This window comes from Neoarius graeffei, chromosome 2 (assembly GCF_027579695.1).
Source record: "Neoarius graeffei isolate fNeoGra1 chromosome 2, fNeoGra1.pri, whole genome shotgun sequence".
Classification (NCBI taxonomy): Eukaryota; Metazoa; Chordata; class Actinopteri; order Siluriformes; family Ariidae; genus Neoarius; species Neoarius graeffei.
Genome location: NC_083570.1, coordinates 6525418 through 6544779, shown reverse-complemented (window position 1 = coordinate 6544779; position 19362 = coordinate 6525418). Strand labels below are relative to the sequence as shown.

Below are 19362 nucleotides of genomic sequence, written 5' to 3'. Positions count from 1 at the left end.
TCAGCCTAGTGAGAGTTGGATTGTTAGTGATCAATTTTTTGACATCAGTAGTTGAAATTAAACTCAGTGTATGTGTTGCACATCGGATTTGTGGTGGTAAAATGATGGAACACTCAGATGTTTCTTCTCTCTCAGGATCTATGATCAGGAAGGAAAGTTCATGTTCCAGCTCTTCAACTTGATCCTGTTCATTCAAAGTTCCAGTGATACTGAACTCTACAAATGCCTTTGCAAAGTTGGATGCATTATCAGTCATTGTAGACACAATAGTGTCTGAAGACAGCCCATACTCTGTGTGAATTTCATCCAAAAGTTCTGCTATTCGGTTGTCGGTGTGGGGCCTGAGAAAATGCCTAACAGCAAGAGCAGCTGATTCCCTTTCCAGCATGTATCCATTTATCCAGTGTACAGTTGCACCCATACAACTGTTTTTTTTTTTTGTTGTTGACTAAATATCCACTGTTGTACAAACATGATGAATGTGTTTTAAGTGTCTCTTTTAGGTTTGCTCTTTTTGTTGCAAATTCATCATCAATTCGTCGACCAAGTGTCCTTCTAGACATTACACTGGCACCTGGGTGAAGTCCTTGCACAAGTTCTATGAATTCTGTTTGTTCCACAGTGGCTAATGAGTGCATTCCTTTGATAATAAAAGATTTCACAAGGGAGTCGACTTTACTTTGTGGTATTGGTGGACTAGCATGATCAAACAATTGAGTCTGTCTAAATGTTTTGGCTCTCTTCTGTTGGCCACTAGCATATTCCTTTTTGTAATTTTCAAATTCCTGTAGTTTCTCTGGATGCCGTCTTTTCAAATGTGTCTTGAAATTTGATGTCGCTTGATATGAGCCACATATAATGACTTTCTTGGTTATGCACAGCTGACACTAAGCTTCTATCTTTTCACTTGGAATTTGAGATACTATTTTGAAGAATTTTCCATCCAATATGGCACACTTCAACCCAGTGGTACCTTCTGATGTTGTGGCGGCCTGACACTCATCTGATGCCTCTTCATCATTGTGATCACTCATCTCCATTCAGTGAGACATCCTCTATGTCAAACTAAATTGCAAAAAAAAATAATAATAATTATATATATATTTAGATCAGTTGCTATTCAAAAGACACAGACAGTCCCCTCCAAAAGTACTGGAATGGCAAGGTCAAGTCCTTTGGTTTTTTTGTACACTGAAGACATTTGGGTTTCAGATCAAAAGATGAATATGAGACAAAAGGTCAGAATTCCAGCTTTTATTTCATGGTATTTACACCTAGATGTGTTAAACAACTCAGGACAGAGCACCTTTTCTTTGAACCCACCCGCTTTTCAAGTGAGCAAAAGTATTGGAACAGACATTATTAAATTAACTTAAAGTGAATAACATTTAATATTTGGTGGCATAACCCTTACTTGCAATAACTGCATTGAGCCTGCGACCCATTGACTTCACCAGGCTGTTGCATTCTTCATTTGAAATGCTGTTCCAGGCCTTTACTGCAGCCTCTTTCAGTTGTTGTTTGTTTCTGGGGGTTTCTCACTTCAGTCTCCTCTTCAGGAGGTAAAATGCATGCTCTATTGGGTTAAGGTCCGGTGATTGACTTGGCCAGTCCAAGACCTTCCACTTTTTCCCCCTGATGAAGTCCTTTGTTGTGTTGGCAGTGTGTTTTGGGTCATTGTCTTGTTGCATGATGAAGCTTCTCCCAATTAGTTTGGATGCATTTTTCTGTAAATTGCCAGACAAAATGTTTTTGTAGACTTCAGAATTCATTCTGCTGCTACCATCATGAGTTACATCATCAATAAAGACTAGTGAGCCCGCTCCAGAAGCAGCCATGCAAGCCTAAGCCATGACATTACCTCCACCATGCTTCACAGATGAGCTTGTATGTTTTGGATCATAAGCAGATCCTTTCTTTCTCCATACTTTGGCCTTTCCATCACTTTGGTAGAGGTTAATCTTGGTCTCATCAGTCCATAAAACTTTGTCCCAAAACTTTTGTGGCTGATCTCTGTGCTTTGCAAAATCCAATCTAGCCTTCTGATTCTTTTTGCTGATGAGTGGTTTGCATCTTGTGGTATGGCCTCTATATTTCTTCTCTCGAAGTCTTCTTCGAACAGTGGATTGTGATACCTTCACCTCTGCCCTGTGGAGTTTAGCAGTGATGTCACTGAATGTTGTCTTTGGGTGTTTCTTCACAGCTCTCACAATGTTTCTGTCATCAACTGCTGTTGTTACCCTTGGCTGACCTGTTTGATGTTTGTTGCTCAGTACAGCAGTAGTTTTTTTCTTTTTAAGTACATTCCAAATTGTTGTACTAGCTATGCCCAATGTTTGTGCAATAGCTCTGATCGATTTTCCCTCTTCTCTCAGCTTCAAAATGGTTTGCTTTTCTCCCATTGACAGCTCTCTGGTCTTCATGTTTGCTTAGCAGCAAATACAGTTTTCACAGGTGAAACCCAAAGCCAAAAATAAGAACTATTTAAAGTTTCAGCAATCAATCTAAAAGGCAACACCTGAGCAACTAGAAACACCCATCAGTCACATGTAACAATACTTTTGCTCACTTGAAAAGTGGGTAGGTTCAAAGAAAAGGTGCTCTGTCCTGAGTTGTTTAACACATCTAGATGTAAATACCATGAAATAAAAGCTGGAATTCTGACCTTTTGTCTCATATTCATCTTTTGATCTGAAACCCAAATGTCTTCAGTGTACAAAAAAAAACAAAGGAATTGACCTTGCCGTTCCAATACTTTTGGAGGGGACTGTGTATAAAACTTTGCAGAAAGGACTCTCTTCTAGCCTACTAAGCTTAATATTACCTAGGATACTAGAAGTGATAAGCATTTGGAAGTGAAAAACTCCACCAACAGCTAAACTCCATGCACAGAACTGTACCATTTTAAAATAGTTAATCCTAATGCTAACATGTTTAGATACTGCTGATTCATGTGCATTTCAAAGTTATGACAACATCACTGAGAGTGATTCATTTAGGTAAGCTACTGTCATCCACCTAGCTTTGGTTGTACAGTAGCTAAGGCATCATTTAGACAGACAATAACTGAATCTCCAGACACAGAATTAGCATTAATTTATTCTTCAGAAAGCCTTATCTTGCCCTCTGATGGACATTTGACAAGCCATTCAACAACTGTACAATTTTAAAATACATAAGCCTAGTGCTAATATGTTTAGATGTTGCTGATTTTATGTGCATTTCAAAATTATGACAACATCAATGAGCACAGTTATGCAGGGACTATTCCGGTTTTAAACTGAATAGTGGTGATATTTGGTTTGGGCGCAAGTCATGTGAACTCCTCCTTTCCGTTTGACATCAAACAATTTGGCCGTAACCCGAATATCGCCAATATCCCATTTAAAAATAGTTCCTGCACGTAACTGTGCTCATTGGGAGTGATTCATTTCGGTCAGCAACAGTCATCCACCTAGCTTAGTTTAGTGTAGTTTCAGTGGCGTGCACAGACATTTTGGGGGGCAAGTGCTCTGGGGGGAAAAAGGGCACTTTTTTGCGCATGTGGAACACCTTATTATAAAAGTCTGAGATTTAACCCTCCTCTTGTGTTCGGGTCGCCACTGACCCGTTTTAGTTTTTAAAGGTGTAAAACAACCACTTAATGTTAATTTATTACATCAAGCCTTTTTGACTTTGCCAGGAATCTCTAGTTGAACAAAATAGAAAAAGAAATTTTTGTTTTCCTAAATCTGAAAATGGTCTAGCAAAAAATATAATACTTGTGGTGTTCGGGTCGTTTTTGACCCGGATATTAAAAAAGCAGGTTATAAAGCAGTAATTACTACCAAAACATGAATCATAACTGTTCTGCAGGGCAAAGTAGAGTGAGTCAGCTCATCTGCTAATAATGTGAGCTGTTGGGAAATCATATTTTGGCTTGTTTTCCTGTATTTTTGTATGTATGCAAAAATAAAACAAATGATTCATATTAATTCATATTAATTATATTTACAGCATAGCATATATCTCCAATTAGCACCACTCAAACATGAGAAGAAGATTTTACAGTAAGAGAAGTTCTGTGTCATGTTTTTGATGGAAAATTAGGGTCAGTACATAAAACCCCATAGAGAAAGCATTGTAATGTGGATAAGCAGGCTAATCGGGAGGTGTACTGATATAAAAGGATCCAAGACCTACACCAAATACATTACAGCAAATATTTTCATCTAAAAGGAAGCCTAACAATGCAACCAAGAGATAAGGCACAAATTTGGAGCTACAGAACTGTTTCTGTACAATGGGGGCACCATTGAGGCAACCCCACTCTCCATCAATTCATCACTGATATTCTTAATCATGTTATAAAAACAGGTCAGAATTGATGGAGAGTGGGATTGCCTCAATGGTTTAGGCTACATTTAAAATGTTGTTCAGTTTGTTTCTCCATATGGAAAGGGAGCAAATAAGCTGGCAAAGGTTGCCATGTGCAGTTGTTTCTGTATGCGACGGGCTACTTCACGACAAAATAATTACAGCTTGGGCTTAGAGGGCAAACAATACATTTTCACTCGATTCATGTGTTACCTGGCTGGTGGGGCAGGGGAAGAGCTGACTGACTGCCCGATGTGTTGTCTGCGCTACGACAAGGCCGTGGCTTCCAGGACGCTATGCTGCTGCAACCTCACATTGAATGCACTGCACGCTTGTTCACGTGACAGAGCAAGAGAGACAGAGGTCCGGTGTGTGTGCGGAGGGGGCACACATCGGGACATTATTTTCACACACGCTTTTAATGCCACGGCTTTTCTAAAAGATCATGTCGACATTGGCCTCAGTAAACTGTAAAAAAAAAAATTTCAAAAGGGCACTTTTTTGGACAGAGGGCAGAGGGGCAGGTGCTTGAGCACCACCTTGTGTCTATCTGTGCACACCACTATGTAGTTTAGTTACAGCTCAAGCACGTTTAGATTAATTTAGCTGACCTAAGCATTTTGCTGACCTTCATTTATCAATCCGTTGTGGCTTCGTTAGCTAAAATGTCACGAGTAAGCTAACAATCTAGCTTACTACTTAGGGGCTAAAACACAGTGAATTGCTATTTTAATGCAATTTTCAATTTTCACTCTAATGCCATTCAGTTGACATTGTGTGTGGGAAGACTGTGTATATATATATATATATATATATATATATATATATATATATATATATATATATATATATATATATATATATATATTTTTTTTTTTTTACAAGACACTTTACCTTAATTCTCTTTCCACGACCTTGAACACCAGAGCAGTAGAGCATTTGCTTATCGTGTTCTGTCACTGGAGGAAAGCAGCAACCGCACTCTGTAGGGCCTACAGAGTAGTACAGTGTAGGCCCTAGTTTAGGGTTCAAAGGCACACAGCTACGCGGAAATCTCATGCGAAATCTCGCATTTCTAACTGGGTGTGTCACATGATTTACATCTGACCCTAACATTTCCACTGGTGATTGGCTTGTCTTTAACTGAGTAAAAAAAAAAATAATAAGTTTTTATAGAAATATTTAAGCATTTGAAATACACAAAATACAGTACCTCAAAATATTTTATTACAAACTACATTTCATTTATTCCAATCTTGCAAAATACAAATTAAAAAATATACCAAAGTATTTAAATACGTATTGTAAATACATTTAATTAAAATACTGCCCAGCTCTGCTTTCAAAGCCTTCCATAATCTTGCCCCTCCATATATTAAAGAACTCCTACAGACCTACACACCCTCTCGTTCACTACGATCATCTAATACGGGATTATTGGCTGAACCAAACGTCAGACTCACTACAATGGGTGAAAAGGGCTTTCTCATATGCCAGTCCGAAACTATGGAATTCCCTTCCCTCACATATCCGTACCCTGGACTCTGTTTCACAATTCAAAAGTGCACTTAAAACTCACCTTTTTAAATTAGCAGATGGGCTCTAAGCCACCCACTTGCTGTTATGATTTTGATGTTTTTATCATTGTTTTTTCTTTTTAACGTTGACTTTTTATCTGTAAGGTGACCTTGGGTGCTTTGAAAGGCGCTGTGAAACAAATTAAATGTATCATTATTATATTATTATAGATCTCCTGTTGATGATCTCGCCTCGTCTCTGCCTTTCCCTTTGATTTTAATGATATTTCTGGTGGATGGGGTTTGAACCCTGCACTGACTGGGATTAGATAAAGTCTTGTGTTAACACTACTAGCAGATTCCTTTCTTCTGCCTTTCAGGAGAATCATTTCAGTCTGTTAACAATGTTAAAATGACCCAAAGGTAAAATGACCCGTGTCAGTGTGGGTTTCCTCCTGGTTCTCCAATGTTCTACTTCTCAAAGACACATCTAATGACTGATTGAGGCGACTCAGGATCTCTGATCTCAAACATATTCATCTACCAACTTCATTTCCATCTCAACAATCTGTTCATGAGAAAGAATTCTTCATCAACCCAGAATAATGTTCTTGATAAATCATGATGTCAGGAAATGATGTCATGATGTCAGGAAATGATGTCATGAATCATGATGTCATGCTGCTCCAGGAAACTAATCTGCGATGAGGTAGTGGGATGTGGCCCAACACAAAGTGGATTAGTTTCCATTAACAGCACGTCATGAAGAGTTCAGGCTCTTGTTAAGCCTGGAGCGCTCATACTGAGTGAAATGGAGATTATGTAGAAAAAAAGATCCACTTTTGTGATTTCTATTAGCAATAAACAATGCAAAATCAATAAAATATGGTTTTCCTTCCTGACAGCTGCGTCCTCCTCACTTTTAAAATGGCTCCAACATTCTTTAGGGATGAAGATCAGTTTAAAGATGTCACGAGGAAAAAGCTGTTCAAGTGAAACAATTGTAATTTATCAACAAGGCTGAAAGTTGTGCTTGAGGTGTCAGTAGGTGGAAAAGTCCAGAAAATTAAGATCCATTCTGTGAGTATTTCATGAAATTAATCCTAATCAGTGCAGCTACATGAGTTATATTTCTGTACTGAAGGGAGATGAAATGGTTAATAGAGGAGTGTTCATGGTCTCTCTGTGTTTGTGCTCCTCCTCTTCCTCTATTGCTCTTTCACACACAGAACCAGGAAGTAACTTGTCATTTCAGAGAAAACAAAACTGATCTCTCTCTCTCTCTCTCTCTCTCTCTCTCTCTCTCTCTCTCTCTCTCGTTGTGATTTAAGGAAAATGGCTGAGGCCAGTATTTCAGTAGATCAGCTTTCTGTGGACCAGTTCATGTGTCCAGTGTGTCTGGATCTCCTGAAGGATCCGGTGGCTATCCTCTGTGGTCACAGTTTCTGTAAGGTGTGTATTAATGGCTGCTGGGATCAGGAGGATCAGAAGGGCGTCTACAGCTGTCCTCAGTGCAGAGACACTTTCACGACAAGGCCTGTTCTACGCAGAAACAACATGCTGGATGAAGTGGTGGAGAAACTGAAGAAGACTGAAGTCCAAGCTGCTTCTCCTGCTCGCTGTTACGCTGGACCTAGAGATGTGGAGTGTGATTTCTGCACTGGGAGAAAACACAAAGCCATCAAGTCCTGTCTGATTTGTTTGACTTCATTTTGTGAAATTCATCTGAAACCTCATCTTGAAGTTCCTGCTTTGAAAAAACACACATTAATTGAAGCCTCAGCAAAACTCCAAGAGAAGATCTGCTCTGAACATGATGAAGTGCTGAAAATCTACTGTCGTACTGATCAAATATGTATTTGCTCTTTGTGCATGTTGGAGAAACATAAAGACCATGACGCTGTTTCAGTTGCAATAGAAAGAGCTGAGAAACAGGTGAGAACTAGAAATCTTTCCAGAATTAAATCATCTTAATTATAGTTTCCCATCTAGAAACAGGTGCTTTAGTCAGTGATATGATTTGAACTTTAATTTCAATGTGTGTCACAATCAGAAGGATTCTGTAAAAGCTGATTAAAATTGTCTGTGTTCTGGTGAACAGAGTGTTAAATTTATCTTCAGTGATGGTCGTAATCTGGTTCGGGGTGGGTTTCCTGATAACGTTGCCCTTTAGACCTAAAGAGAGAGTTGAGAGACTCTCTTAAGGAATGAACGTTGTCTCTGTGTGTGGTTTTCCGGAACTCACTCGTAAGAAGGAGTCTAGAGAGCAACAGGATGAAGAGCGTCTTTGCAGTTGGCGTCCCCGATATAGGCATTAGTAGCTGCTAAAGGCAATCGTACTGTCGTTGCTGAAGGCATTTGTAGTTGCTAAATCCAGTCGATAAGGTCACATGGTGCTCGTTTTTAACCAAAATCTAATGAAATATAAAGTGTTTAAAATAAGATAATATATAGTATCATCTGGAAGCATTACATATATAATGTGGTAATTAATTAATGAAACTCTTTTATGTTTTTGCAATTTTTTTATTCCAAGCGTGTTTTTAATGAAATGAACAAATGTTCACATGAAAGAACGAGCAAATAATAAGCTAAATAATGAGGTAAATGTGTTCCCCGTGCTCGCTCATTTCACTGTTACCCCCCGATCATGCAGTCAGGATTATTTCAGCTGTTCTCCACAGTGCAGAGTGGGCCATGTTCTCCCTTATAAGTGCACAGAGAGAGAGAGAGAGGGACAGAGAGGTTTTGATCTGTGTGTAGTGTGTACCGAAGGAGGTTTAATATATGTATATATTCAACCTTGTATATAAGGAGGTCAATTCAACCTTCTTAGGTACACACTACACACAGATCATAACCTCTCTCTCTCTCTCTCTCTCTCTCTCTCTCTCACACACATGTATGTGTGTGTTAATCAGGAAGACAGTGGAACAGCTGTAAGTCACGGGCGATTGCTCTAAGACAACGAGGGAGGCTCAGCCTCCTCTAAAAATGACGAACATCGTGTAGGATGAATTGCGCTAGGCTTATTTTATAGCCGACCTTATAACATTGCTATTTCAGATCCAGAATCATAGAAATATATGTGCTCAACCCAACTACAGTGCGAAATCATTCCGTTATAACTTTCCCCAGTTCGCCTAATGTGTGCGTGAGTTTTTCCCCCTCGTGACAGCGCGATGCAGCCCAGCCTCAGTGGACTTCAATGGCATTTGGGAGCTATGCGCTTGTCAATCTCAAAATGCAAGACGATTATTGGACAAATACTTCGAAAATGGACTCCCAGCCTCACATGGGAGGGACATGGCAGTTTCCACGAGGAGACTGGTGATTGGTGAAAGCGGCCGGATATTTTCTTTGATTGACAGCTCGTTTCAACTATAGACAGGCAGCGGTGAATTTCAGTTCAGTCCCATGCGGATTCGCAAGTGCTGTGGTGTATTGTAAGAGATCAGCTTACATTTCGATTTCATTCATTACATACGGTTTCCACCAGCTTTTTTAGTTTGTATATATTTTCATTGTAAATAAAGTTTAAATATAGTGTTGTCAAGTTTGCTATCTTAGTTCCAGAAATTTCGTTTATTTGAGTGACTGAACTTGAACTTGAGGGGGCTAGTCAGCTAGCAAGAAAGCTGCGCACGGATGCCAAGCATTGCTGATTTAATTTTGGCGAAGCCATTTGCCAGTCTTCCTTTCGAGGAAAAAATTAAAATTAAAGAGCAGGGTAGACCAACGCCTCAAACTGACTTGGTGAAAAAGGTAGGGAATAATACTCGTTCCTTTCAGCTCTCCTGGTACGAGAAAGTGAATTGGCTAACAGCAAGTGACCCACATCAACAACAGTAAATAGGCTACTTTAGTAATATGTCATGGATGGACCAGAAATATAGAATCTATTTAAAATGTTTATGCTGAGTATATTATATTGGAATATATATTTTTCTGGATATTAATTAAACACAGCTACAATTTGGAAAACATTTTTAAACAAAAACACAGCCGAGAACATTTCACACTACAGACCTGGATTAAAAGTGAAGGGTTATCAAAATTGTCAATAAAACATTTCTCAGTCAAAATAAGCAAAATATAGGGAAAGTGTCATTGAATGAAATGTGTGGCACCCAGCTCTACTGCTGAGGTTCCTGACAAAGAGCTGCTTTCAATAATGATCAATTTTTAAACAATATGCCACAATTTCAAAATATAAAATGTTAAAATATACCCCCCCCCCAACACCACCAGCATGTATATTGGACAGTAGGCTAATGGGCCAAAAGAACCTGTTATTTCACAGTTTGTGACCCTGCCAACAATCAGCCAGATCAGAGGCAAGAGTATGGGCAAAATTGATGTGTTTTTTCTTTTAAAATCTGGAAATATCGTAACCGACCAGCCTCCCCTGTTTGAAAGACTACCAGCCACCACTGCTGTAAATGCAGCTTGATCAGAAAATACAAAGGACAATCCGACCTGATTAAAACCCAGATCCGCACCTCGAGCTTAATAACGGCTGAACAGCAACTCTGTTTTAAGCAAGACAAAAAAAAAAGGTGCAAGACCATCATCTGACATCAAAACAAAAAATTCCTGCAATTTGTTGTGACTGACGAGTACAATACTGTCCATCTCACAGGCCTCACGTGCGCGTGTGTGTATGTATTCATGCACATATGAATCTGCCTGTGGAATCATGTCAGTGAAGCTCCACCTGACATGCTAGCAAACTCTTTTCAAACTCAAAATCATATTGGGCAGCTAATATTACGAGAAAAGAAAGATTTCTACTTTTTTGTTTAATTGGCAAGATTATGATAAAACATTTCTGAAAGGACTTCAGAAAAGTGAACGTTATTCATGTTAGTGTAACTCCGTTTTTACATGCTAACTAACAGTGTCCAAGTTAACTAGCTATGTGTAAACATTACACGTGGACAAGCCGATGGCAACTTGGCAAATCCACAGAAAGTCATTTGACTAATCAGACTGTGTAGTGACTGCAACGTTATCGCGAGCTCTAAAGCACAGACAACTTCACTGCAAGCTTTCTCTTGGAATAAAATGTTTATATCCCTCAATATGCTTCCACAGGTTGGATGGGGAGTTTTTGTAGGCTGTGATGTGCTCCGTTTTAGGCAAACAAAGCAAACATTTAAAATGAAACGACTCTTTATTCCTTTCAGAAAACTGAACCATGGGTTCTAGCTATAGAACCGTGGGTGTGTGCATTCCCCAGAAGAACCGCCTCCTTCCATTCTGCCATCAACTGATCGTGTTAAATAATGCTGCGGAGAAATCATTGATCTTGATTTTATCCAGTCTATGGACGTGACGTGACCCTAGTGATTACTGATAGACTGTCTCAGTGTCACCTGCGGAAAAACCAATCACGTTTTAGAAAAGAAAAGAAAAAAACATCCACTTTCAAAGCTGCTTCATAGTAACGAGTAACGAGGACCTTGATAGAAATGTCGTGGAATAAAAGTACAATATTTGTCTTTCAAATGGAGTGAAGTTAAATGAAAGAAAGCTTTATTTGTCACATGCACACTTCAATTCATCCTCTGCATGTTAGGACTAGGACTGTTTTGGCCTCTAGAGGCCGCTGTTATTTCCTTTTCATGTCGTGTTTATTTTGGCCTCTAGAGGCCGCCACTGTTCCTGTGTTTTGTGTTTGTGTTAATTGCCTAATTATCTTCACCTGTGTCCTTAATTAGTTTGTCTATTTATACCCCTGAGTTCAGTCCTCTTGTCACGGAGTCTTTGTGCTGTTATGTTTATCTCCAGTTTCCTTTGTACTGTGTTTTTTGATCTTCTTAGCTTTTGTATTTTTGCACTTTGCTTTTCTTTTGGATTATACTCTTTGGTTTTTTTTTTTTTGTCTTTTGTTTTGCCCTGTATATAGTGTATATAGTTTAAATAAACCTTTTTGATTCTTTTTCTACTTCCGCCTCACGCCTCTGCATTTGAGTCATCCCCCTGGTGGCCTAGTGGGGGTTTGCTGGATCATCACACCAACGAACCAGGTTCGAATCCCAGCAAAACCCTAACAGAAAGACTCCGTCATGACCGACTCAGCATGGCAGCTTTGACACGCTTCGGAGCGACCATGGACGCTCATGGACGTACGCTCACCAGCCAACGTGAGGCCCTCGCTCGCCACGAGGAACTGCTTCAGCAAATTGGGAAAACCCTGGCACAGCTGACATCTCTGCCTGCATCTCCTGCTCCTGATCCAGTTCCTGCTCCTGATCCAGCTCCCACTCCTGCTCCAGTGCCTCCTGCAATGCTGCCTTCTTCACCTCGTGAACCCAGCCTTCCTGCACCACAGAGGTATGACGGCAAGCACAGTGAGTGCCGAGAGTTCCTTACCCAGTGTCAACTCACCTTTGAGCTTCAGCCTACCACCTACACTACGGATCGCCGCAAGATTGCCTTTGTGATCACCTTATTAGCTGGTAAGGCGCGAGCCTGGGCTACTGCTATCTGGCAAAGACAGGGACCTGAGTGCTTTGATTTCCAGCTGTTTTCTGAAGAGATGCTTCGGGTCTTCGATCAGGCAGACATCAGTACCGACGCAGCCCGAAAGCTCATGTCCATCCGGCAAGGAGGAAGCGTCGCAGATTACGCCATCTCGTTCCGAACACTCGCAGCAGTAAGTGGATGGAACGAGACTGCCCTGGTGTCAGCCTTCCACCATGGTCTGTCTGACCCCATCAAGGACGGTCTGGCCTCTATTGGATGCCCAAGTGACCTCGAAACCCTCATCTCACATGCTATTCGTCTGGACAACAGGATGAGAGAACGCCACCAAGCCTTGAGCCCCCCCAGCCTCCCTACCTCTACCTGGAGACCGTCTACCTCCTTCAGTGACTGTCCAGAACCCATGCAAGTGGGTCGTACTCGCCTCTCCGCATCTGAGAGGGAGCGCAGAAGGAGGGACAAGTGCTGCATCTACTGTGGCAAGCCTGGTCACTTCCGAGCATCATGTCCCGAACTCTTGGGAAAAGGACCGCCCCGTCCAGCCGAGGGAGGGTTGTGACGGGGCCTACCCTCTCTCCCGGACTCCCTGGCCAAGGAATCTACATCCCGGTCTCCATCTCCTGGGGTGAGTCTGTCCACTCTTGTCAAGCTTTGATAGACTCAGGGGCGGCTGGGAACTTTATGGATATTCACTTCGCCCAAAGCATCAATATTCCGACTGCACCTCTTGAAGTCCCACTGTCTGTGTCTGCCCTCGATGGCCAAGCGTTAGGTGATGGAAGAGTCACCCAAGTTACTTCTCCAGTTTTCCTCCAGTCTCAAGGTCACAAGGAAGAAATATCCCTGCACCTGATTCCTTCACCTGAGTTCCCAGTTATTCTAGGCCTTCCTTGGCTTACTCGCCACAACCCTCGCATAGACTGGGTAACAAGCCAGGTTGTGGAATGGGGCCCTGCATGCCATGCCTCTTGTCTGCTCTCTAGCTCTCCTGTGTCTCCTGCCGAGCCCCCTGATCTCACCGAGTTATCTCAAGTTCCCACAGAGTACTGGGATCTCAAGGAGGTATTCAGCAAGAGCAGGGCCGCCGTTCTTCCTCCGCACCGGGCCTACGACTGTGCCATCGACTTGCTCCCTGGGACTACCCCTCCTCGTGGCAGACTGTTTTCACTCTCTCAGCCAGAACGCAAGGCCATGGAGGAATACCTCAAAGATGCCCTGGTCTCTGGGTTTATTCGACCCTCCACTTCACCTGCTGGAGCCGGCTTCTTCTTTGTCGGCAAAAAGGATGGGGGGCTCCGACCATGTATTGATTACAGGGGCCTGAATAAGATCACTGTGCGCAACCGATATCCCCTTCCGCTGATGTCCACAGCTTTCGACCTGCTCCAAGGCGCCACCGTCTTCACCAAGTTGGACCTACGGAACGCATACCACCTCATCCGTATCCGACAGGGAGACGAGTGGAAGACTGCCTTTAACACCCCGTCTGGGCACTACGAATACCAGGTGATGCCCTTCGGACTCACCAACGCACCAGCTGTTTTTCAGGCCCTAATCAACGACGTCTTAAGGGACATGATTAACCTATACGTTTTTGTCTACCTCGACGACATCCTTATCTTTTCCAAGACCGTGCAGGAGCACCGCCACCATGTCCGCCAGGTTCTCCAGAGGCTGCTACAGAACAATCTGTTCGCCAAGGCCCAGAAATGCGAATTTCATGTTCCCGAGGTCTCCTTTCTGGGATTTATTGTACGGACAGGCCAACTCCAAATGGACCCTGCCAAGACCCTGGCCGTCCGGGATTGGCCTACTCCCAAGTCCGTTAAGGAGGTTCAGCGGTTCTTAGGATTCGCTAACTTCTACCGCAAGTTCATCAGGAACTTCAGTTCTGTGGCAGCACCCATGTCAGACCTCACCAAAGGGACAGGTGGATCTTATGGCTGGTCTCCTCAGGCAGAAAAGGCGTTCAAAGACCTCAAGGACCGCTTCTGCACGGCACCCATTCTGGTTCTCCCGGACACCTCCCAACCATTCATCGTGGAGGTGGACGCCTCGGACAGTGGTGTCGGCGCGGTGCTCTCTCAACGTTCGGAAGGAAAGCTGCACCCCTGCGCTTACTTCTCCCACCGCCTGAGTCCTGCTGAGTCCCGGTACGATGTGGGGGATCGAGAACTGCTAGCGGTCAAACTGGCCCTTGAGGAGTGGAGGCACTGGCTGGAGGGAGCACAACATCCATTCCTGGTTTGGACTGACCACAAGAACCTGGAGTACCTCCAGCAAGCCAAGAGACTGAACCCTCGACAGGCTAGGTGGGCCCTGTTTTTCAGTCGGTTTGACTTCACCCTCTCATACCGCCCCGGCTCCAAGAACACCAAACCTGACGCACTGTCCAGACTGTTCTCTGCCACTAACAGGGAGAATGAAGTCGGGCCTATTATCCCTGTGTCCCGGATTGTGGCCCCTGTCCGCTGGGGTATTGAGGAGGCTGTCCGACGAGCCCAACGCCAGGACCCCGGTCCTGGGACGGGGCCACCAGGCCTCTTGTACGTCCCACATCAAGCCCGGGCCAAGGTTCTCCAGTGGGGTCACTCTTCCCCTCTCACCGCCCACCCGGGAGCTCGGAGGACCCTGGACTTCCTGAAAAGACGCTTCTGGTGGCCTAACATGGAGAAGGAAGTAAGGTCATTTGTCCTGTCCTGTGAGGTTTGCACCAGAACCAAGAACCCACGACAGCGTCCCCAGGGTCTCCTGCATCCTCTGACCATTCCCCGGCGTCCCTGGTCCCACGTGGCAGTCGACTTTATCACGGGTCTCCCTGAGTCACAAGGTAACACGGTCATTTTGGTCTTAGTTGACAGATTCTCCAAGGCCTGCCGCTTCATACCACTGTGCAAACTCCCCTCTGCTCTTGAAACTGCGAAACTTTTGTTTAATCATGTCTTCCGAGTCTTTGGTCTTCCACAGGACATCGTCTCAGACCGAGGGCCCCAGTTCTCCTCCCGAGTGTGGCACGGGTTCTGCAAGGTCATCGGAGCCACTGCCAGCCTCTCCTCTGGGTTTCACCCACAGTCCAATGGTCAGACGGAGAGGCTCAACCAGGACCTGGAAACCACCCTGCGAGGCCTGGCTATGGATAACCCGACATCGTGGAGCACCTGGCTGCCATGGGCGGAGTACGCCCACAACACCCTGCAGTCATCGGCCACCAAGCTGTCGCCATTCCAGTGCCAATTCGGGTTCCAGCCACCTCTGTTCCCGGACCAGGAGGAGGACGCGGGGGTGCCCTCGGTCAACCAATATGTGAGACGGTGTCGCAAGACCTGGAGCAAGGTCAGGAAGACCCTCATACAGACCTCCAGAACCAACCAGACTCAGGCCAACCGCCATAGAAGACCTGCACACGCTTTCCGCCCTGGGCAGCGTGTTTGGCTGTCCACTAAGGACCTTCCACTGCGGGTGGAGAACCGCAAGCTTGCTCCTCGCTACATTGGCCCCTTCAAGGTGGTGCGCAGGGTGAACCCTGTCTCCTACCGGCTCCAGTTGCCCCGGACTCTGAGGATCAACCCCACTTTCCATGTTTCCCTGTTACGGCCCGTACTGACGTCTACGTATGCCCCTGCCCCTAGGAACCCCCCACCCCCCCGCATCTTCCAGGGGCAGACTGTGTTCACTGTGAATCGCCTGCTTGACTCCCGCCGGGTCCGCGGCGGGTTGCAATATCTGGTGGACTGGGAGGGCTATGGTCCTGAGGAGCGCTGCTGGGTTCCTGCTCGGGATGTCCTTGATAAAGAACTATGTCGGGACTTCCATTCGGCCCATCCGGATCGCCCTGGGAACGTCAGGAGACGCTCCTAGAGGGGGGGGTCCTGTTAGGACTAGGACTGTTTTGGCCTCTAGAGGCCGCTGTTATTTCCTTTTCATGTCGTGTTTATTTTGGCCTCTAGAGGCCGCCACTGTTCCTGTGTTTTGTGTTTGTGTTAATTGCCTAATTATCTTCACCTGTGTCCTTAATTAGTTTGTCTATTTATACCCCTGAGTTCAGTCCTCTTGTCACGGAGTCTTTGTGCTGTTATGTTTATCTCCAGTTTCCTTTGTACTGTGTTTTTTGATCTTCTTAGCTTTTGTATTTTTGCACTTTGCTTTTCTTTTGGATTATACTCTTTGGTTTTTTTTTTTTTTGTCTTTTGTTTTGCCCTGTATATAGTGTATATAGTTTAAATAAACCTTTTTGATTCTTTTTCTACTTCCGCCTCACGCCTCTGCATTTGAGTCATCCCCCTGGTGGCCTAGTGGGGGTTTGCTGGATCATCACACCAACGAACCAGGTTCGAATCCCAGCAAAACCCTAACACTGCATTTAACCCATCTGAAGCAGTAAACACATGTGCACACACCCAGAGCAGTGGGCAGCCACACAGCACCCGGGTACCTCAGCCCAAGGCCGCCCCACGTCAACCTAACTGCATGTCTTTGGACTGTGGTGGAAACCGGAGCACCTGGAGGAAACCCACACAGACACGGGGAGAACATGCAAACTCCACACAGAAAGGCCCTCGCCGGCCACTGGGTTCGAACCCGGAACCTTCTTGCTGTGAGGCGACCGTGCTAACCACTACACCACCGTGCCACCAGTGAAAAGTCATAAGTTTAAAAAAAAACAACACTCAAGTAAAGTACAGATACTCAAAAAGTGTACTTAAGTACAGAACTCAAGTAAATGTACTTTGTTACTGTCCACCTCTGATAATTAACTCGATGTACTTGCAATGTACAAGAAAACTAATTGAACACCACCAGCAGATTCAACCCCAGTTTCCCCCGCTGACTGTGAGAGTCCCTCAGAGCCGCATGCGCATTCTGTGGATTCGGCAGCGAGCGAGTCGCTCTTTGTTTTGAACGAGTGCTCCGGGTCTCTCGTAAATTCCGAGCAAACTAAAGGACGACTTGTGCTACGATGTTGTTCGGGAAAACCACGTTAGCTTGATGATGGATCTTAAGAGGTCATTAAAAACTCTCTTGGCCTTAAGAGGCTTTCGGGAAACCCAGCCCAGATCAGTTAGTGAACATCTCTCTCTCTCTCTCTCTCTCTCTTTCTTTCTCTCTCTCTCTCTCTCACACACACACACACACAGACACACACAACCCAGCCCAGACCAGTTAGTGAACATTTCTCTCTCTCTCACACACACACACAGTACATAACCTTCAGAGTGAAACATGAATGTACTTTGAACTGACATTAATATGGAACCAGTTCGCTCGTACTGTATAAAAAGCTGAATGTATTTTATTTGTCCTCAGAGTGAGTTAAAGGAGGAGCAGATGAAATCCCAGCAGAGAATCCAGGAGAAGCAGAAGAAGGTGCAGGAGCTGAAACAGGCTGTGAACACTATAAAGGTGAGCAGTGAGCAGAGACAGAGCTGCTCCTAGAAACACACACAACATGGACAACGAGTCATTTACAGTCCCAGTAAGAGAGGGAATGATAGATGAGCTTTAAATCTTGTGTGTGTGTGTGTGTGTGTGTGTGTGTGTGTGTGTCCTAACAGCTCAGTGCACAGACAGCAGTGGAGGACAGTGAGAGGATCTTTACTGAGCTGATCAGCTCCATGGAGAAAAAGCGCTGGGAGGTGACGGAGCTGATCAGAGATCAGGAGAAGGCTGAACTGAGTCGAGCTGAACGACTCCTGGAGCAACTGGAGCAGGAGATTGCTGATCTTCAGAGGAGAGTCACTGAGCTGGAGCAGCTTTCACACACACACGATCACATCCATTTCCTCCAGGTAACACTCACTGTCTGATCTACAGAGCCAGCTGTTCCTCACACACTCTCTAAAACACCTCTCATTAAGGGAACAATAAATGTCCCTGTCTGACATCACAAGTGGGTTTTACATTTCATTTGCTTTCTGTAGGTTTTAGCTTCTGGACGTCGCTCTCCTGAAATAGAAAGACCAAACTTTCACACATCCAGCATCACTGTCCATCAACATCTCTCATTTGATGGAGTGAGGAATTCTCTCTCAGATCTGAAAAAGAGACTCGAGGAATTCTGTGAGGAGGAATTCAACAAAATCCCTCCACATGGTAAGAGGAGCTGTTCCTGCTGGAGAAACACAGTGATGTGTTATTTCTTAGCGATGCTCCTGCTTTCTTTTCTGCAGACACTTTATTCACCCGACACTTTGAACTAAAACACTGATTTAAAATGAATAAACTGACTGGATCACTTTAAACTCTTTCCATCTTTTACACAAACTCATGTTTCTATTTTTCTCTCCACAGCTGCAGCAGTTCAGATCATTTCAGAACCAGAACCACAGAGCAGAGAAGACTTTCTGAAATGTACATCTAACACACACACACACACACACACACACACACACACTCTTCTGGGCCTGTCATGATAACAAATTTTGTTGGACGATATATTGTCTCAAATTATTGCGATAAACGATATTATTGTTGACGTCTTTTCAAGACAATTTTATCCCACTAGTAAAATAATAATGATCATGCAAATACACCCTTTCATAGAACAGTAAACTTTTTAATTCAGTCAACTTATTCAATTCAACAGTGGAATGTAAAAAATAAATCTAAATAAATAAGCTAAAGAAATAAAACAACAATCAAACAAAACCACTCACAACAAAAACAATAAATAAAATACAATTTATGGCTCTTAAAAATTGCACTGAAGTGAATATTAACTTGGCACAGGGTAATAAAAAGACATTCTTTTCTTCACAGGCAACATTCTGCCAATCCAGTTTCTCAAAGATTAGTACCCAGATCAACAAAAAGTGCAAAGTAACAACGTATTGCCAGCTGTCATTTGGATAAAAGTCACAACAATTAGAACGAGATAACATGTAGGCAAGGGCGTAGGTTTGGTATTAACATTGGTGGGGACAAAAACCCAATGCCAACCCCCAGTGGTGCCAACTTCAGGTCAACATTAGAGGTTCACAATATTTTGCTCCGTTGTGTTCCA

General features: G+C 43.7%; 2 protein-coding genes across 2 annotated transcripts in view; one reads left to right on the top strand and one right to left on the bottom strand.

Annotated features, from left to right (window-relative positions):
* Positions 1-19362, bottom strand: part of LOC132877588 (tripartite motif-containing protein 16-like) — a 421828-nt gene that overhangs the window by 258442 nt on the left and 144024 nt on the right. The gene's annotated exons all lie outside the window — the stretch shown is intronic.
* The window catches only part of LOC132879325 (tripartite motif-containing protein 16-like), a 63009-nt gene that overhangs the window by 39847 nt on the left and 3800 nt on the right, over positions 1-19362 (top strand). The window contains exon 5 of the mRNA XM_060913719.1: positions 18651-18710. Within this exon, the coding sequence (XP_060769702.1) occupies positions 18651-18710 (60 nt within the window). The remainder of the gene's footprint in view (positions 1-18650; positions 18711-19362) is intronic.